Source organism: Populus nigra, chromosome 19 (genome assembly GCF_951802175.1).
Source record: "Populus nigra chromosome 19, ddPopNigr1.1, whole genome shotgun sequence".
NCBI classification, from domain to species: domain Eukaryota; kingdom Viridiplantae; phylum Streptophyta; class Magnoliopsida; order Malpighiales; family Salicaceae; genus Populus; species Populus nigra.
The window spans coordinates 8,078,756-8,083,248 of NC_084870.1; the positions used below are offsets into that span (position 1 = coordinate 8,078,756).

At 35.5% G+C, this 4,493-nt stretch overlaps 1 protein-coding gene across 1 annotated transcript; it reads left to right on the top strand.

The window, feature by feature from the left end:
• Window positions 1-2,279: 2,279 nt before the first annotated feature.
• LOC133679649 (protein LIGHT-DEPENDENT SHORT HYPOCOTYLS 5) lies at window positions 2,280-3,632 on the top strand. The gene has a single exon (XM_062102308.1). It carries the CDS (start codon window positions 2,825-2,827, stop codon window positions 3,491-3,493), a length of 669 nt encoding a protein of 222 aa, XP_061958292.1. The 5' UTR covers window positions 2,280-2,824; the 3' UTR covers window positions 3,494-3,632.
• The last annotated feature ends 861 nt before the right edge of the window (window positions 3,633-4,493 follow it).

Below are 4,493 nucleotides of genomic sequence, written 5' to 3' on the forward strand. Positions count from 1 at the left end.
TCTTCTTCTTCTTCTACTTCTTCTTCTTCCTTTTCTTCTTCACTATATGTAAAAAACATAAATATCTATTTGTTTCTTTTTTTTTCTCTCCTCTTCTCCTTCTCTTTTCCTCCATGTTTGGGTATGTCTTCTTCTTCTTTCTTCTTTTATCCTCTTAGTTTTTTTTTTTAATTAATAGCTTTAAGAAATGTTTTCTCTCTCCTTAGCTTCACTTGCAACTACATTAAGGTAATATTTTTCTTTTTTCTTCTTTTTTCATGATTTTTTTCACTATATTTGTTTTTTTATTTTATTTTTAATTGTTTTTGTTCTTAATAATTGTATAAATTTTGTTGTGAGATTTTTTTTTTCATATGAGACTAATTTTTAGTTGATTTATTTATAGGGAGTTTTAAAAATTTTAGCAATTGCAACTTCATTTTTTTCATATGAAATTTTTTAGTTGAATTTAATTTTTTCATTTTATTTATTTGTTGCAAATTTGTTTGAGTTGATTTTCTTATTTTTTTTTCCAAGCATTTTGAGTATATAATATACAATGTTGATTTATGTTAATTTAATTATTTTATAATTTTATAAAATAAATTGTTTTTAATGTTTTTATATAATTACCGACGCGTCTGTTCCGTCGGTAAAACCGTCAGTAATTCTATTACCAACGGATTTACCGACGGATAAAACATTACCGACGAACGATTCACCGACAGATCATTTCCGTCATTGATTCCGTCGGTAATATAATTACCGATGGAATATATGTCTTTCACTGACGGAAAATTCCGTCGGTAAAACTATTAAATCTTGTAATGATTATATTATTATCAAAAATCAATCATAATATATAGTATTGAACTGATACATGGATTCTTCAATACTTAAATAACAAAAGACCCAAGACACGCATTAAACATAATCTAAATGCATTTATTATAATTAATCTATTGCTGGATTAGGATAAAAAAAGAGAGAGAGAATAAGATCAAATAAATGATATAGATTATAGATATTAAGCAAGTGTTTTTTTTATATGATGCTGTTTTTAAGTGTTCACAATAAATTCCAGAACTATAAAGAAAAGAGATGATTGATTTGGATCATTAAATGGCTCTTAACAAGTATATCTGCTAGCCAGACCATTTTTAAATAAATACTATGATTCTTTCTATTTTTAGTCGTGAGAACCTTTTTTTATTGATTTATTTTTATTTTTATTTTTTTATATGAACAAGATTTTCTATTTTCTATTTTATTTTATGCCATCATGGCTTGATTTTTTTTTCTTTTTGAATCTGATTCGTGGGTAAATGGATTAGATTCAAGAGATTAGATCCTTTAAATAAAAGTTTTGAGATTTTATTTTGTTATGTAAAGCAATTGACATTCATTGACAATGCTGAACGGTTAAAAACTTTAATAAATGGAATCTGATAGGGCGACTTGTTCTTCTATTGATCCATCCAGCAAAAGAACGCTTGCACGTACGAGCTAGTGATTTTTTTTTAAAAGGAATCTCTAACTAGGAGAGTCTATTTACCTTCGGTGAAAGGACTTGGTCTTGCTCGGAAGGCCATGTATGATTTACTAACGTTGTGAAGAGTTTTGTTGTTCAATTTTCTTACAATAAAGACAAAGAGAGTAATTGGTTTTATATCAGTTTAATATTAATAAAATCGCCGCTTCTCTCTCTAAAATGCACAAGCACAATAATAAGAATATATTTAAATAAATAGCACTGTACATTAAGAGTGTTTAACAAGAGCATTAGTCACCTGGAAAAAACACAATTTGCCATAGCGATTGAAATGTGCAGGGACGCAACCGTGCAGGCAAGAAAGAGGAGGCAGAAGCAGTGTTTTGGGAGGGTAATTAACATGTTAAAAAGCAGTTTTATCAGAATCAGTGAGTAGCGACCCCATTGACTTGATTGGCAGAGGCTAATTAATTATTAAGGAGTAGCAGATGTGTAGAGAAGAAGTTGTGGATATCAAATCGAAGCAAAAATTTCCATTTTTAGGCAGAGAAAACAAAACAGTATACAGAATCCTATGCAGTAGTAGTGTTCACTCCACCATCACCAAATTTTTGTTTGACCTTAAGAAGACCCCCATTAATCCACCACTACCTTTCGACCACCAAATCAACTCACCTTACTGCACCCGTGGTTACCACGCGCTCTGCTCTTAGTTTAGACCCCCTCACTTTGCTGTGTGGACGCACCTGATAAGCACGTGAATGTTTTTTCTATATAACACAGTAATTTGTATATAAGAATTGGAAATTTGGAATAGAGGGGGAAAGAAAGAAGGGAGAGTGGAGGGAGGGGCCGCCGTGGTGAATAGTAAACATTGTCTTGTCCACCAGGGGCCACCATGTGAATAAAATCATCTTGACGACCACCATAACCCTCTCTGCCTATCTCGTTTTTTTTTTTGTTTTTTTTTCTCTTGCTCTTGCTTATGTTTCTCTCTCTCTCTCTCAGGAAGTAAGAAGAGTCCTATTCATTCATTCATTCATCTCTTTTCACGTCCCATCAACTAAACAAACACACTCTCTCTCTCTCTCTCTCTCGCGTCTTTCTTCTTCCTGAAAACCCTCTCCTTCTCACCAATAAAGAAACTCATAACACGATCTCTTTCCCCTGAAAAGATCTTCACAAACTCATACAAAAACCAGAGCTCAGCGGCGCCATCTTTCTTTTCTATCACAAGAAACGTAACAGCTACTTGTGCTGATATCACTACTGCACTCTTATTGGTCCGAAAAGCTTTCAAGGTTACTTGGTCAAGAAATTGGCAAAAATTAATCCACCCCAATCATCACTCTCATGGACTCAACATCTGGAGTAGCTTCTGCACCCGACCCGAATAGTGGAGAACCGGGTCCATCAGCGGGATCATCTTCAGCATCAGCATCACTGCCACAACAACAGCAACTAGAGGGATCATCGCCGCCAGCACCACCAAGTAGATACGAGTCGCAGAAGAGGAGAGACTGGAACACTTTCTTACAGTACTTAAAGAACCACAAGCCACCATTAACTCTAGCTCGTTGCAGTGGTGCACATGTGATCGAGTTCTTGAAATACTTGGATCAATTTGGTAAGACCAAAGTCCACATAACGGGCTGTCCATATTTTGGGCACCCGAACCCGCCAGCACCTTGCTCTTGTCCACTTAAGCAGGCCTGGGGTAGTCTTGATGCGCTAATCGGACGGCTTAGAGCTGCTTATGAAGAAAACGGTGGACGGCCAGAATCGAACCCTTTTGGGGCTAGAGCTGTCAGGATTTACTTGAGGGAAGTTCGAGAAGGTCAAGCTAAAGCTAGAGGGATTCCCTACGAGAAGAAGAAGCGAAAAAGGTCTAATGTTGCTGTTGCTGCGGTGAATGTGTCGGTGGAGGCAGCTGGTGGTGGCTCTACTAGTGGTGGCGGAGGGGGGAGTGGTGATGCTGATAGTAGTGCTGCTGCTGCTGCTGCTGCTACAACAACCGTATAGTGTTTAAATTTTTGTTAATTTTAATCTCCTGTCTTAATTGTGATTATTAAGAGATATATGTGATCTCTGTCGATTCACTTTATAATCGGATCGAACCATTGAACAAAATTTAACTAGAAATCTAGTTTAAAAAAAATCATATCCCCAGCTTCTTCTTCTTCAATGGTAACTATAGTAGTCTGTCTCTTCTTTGTAGTACCCGTGATATTATTACTAAGAGACTGATCAATAATTCAATTATTTGAAAATTTGCTAGAACATAGGAAGATGGGGTAGTTGAGAAGTATAAATCTTTAGCGTGACTGTGTTTATTCTTTTTCTTGGCTTTATTATTGTTATTATTATTATTAAAGAAAAAGTAGAGTTCGGCAAGAATGAAGAGGAGGCCTAAAACCCTTGTTTTTCTTGAACTAAACCTAGTTTAACTCTCTTGGATCATCTACTCTTATATTATGCAATCTAGGAAACTGACCTAGATGCCTTAATTACTACTGCGATATTCTGTTTCTGTTTCAGGTTCTTTCTTGTTTTGACCTGTTAAAACTCCACTATATGTAAAGAATTTACTGCGAGAAAGAATTCCATAGAATCTTGTTTGCTTATTAAGATCATTATTCTCTCGCCTCCCTCCCTCTGCGTACTAAATATCACAGCACAGTTGTTGATAAGATTGACCATTATATCACCTGAACAATATGATGACTGCACTGATTTCTATAGGTTATTAATTAGTATAATTCTTCGATCCTCTCTTCTTTCTTTGTTTTCTTTCCTAGCACTGTTTTCTTGTGATTGGTTTCTAGCTAGCATCAAAGTTCAAACTACTCGAATTTTGGGAGGCTGCAGGCATGTTGGCAAGAAGGGCAACATTAATTTTTACCAAATCTTAATTCCCTAGCAACTAATGTGGCTTCATGGTCCCGGCTTTTCTTGATCGTCTGGGCTCCCCACCATGGGCAAATACACACACGTGCATCACTGATTTACACATTTTGCACTT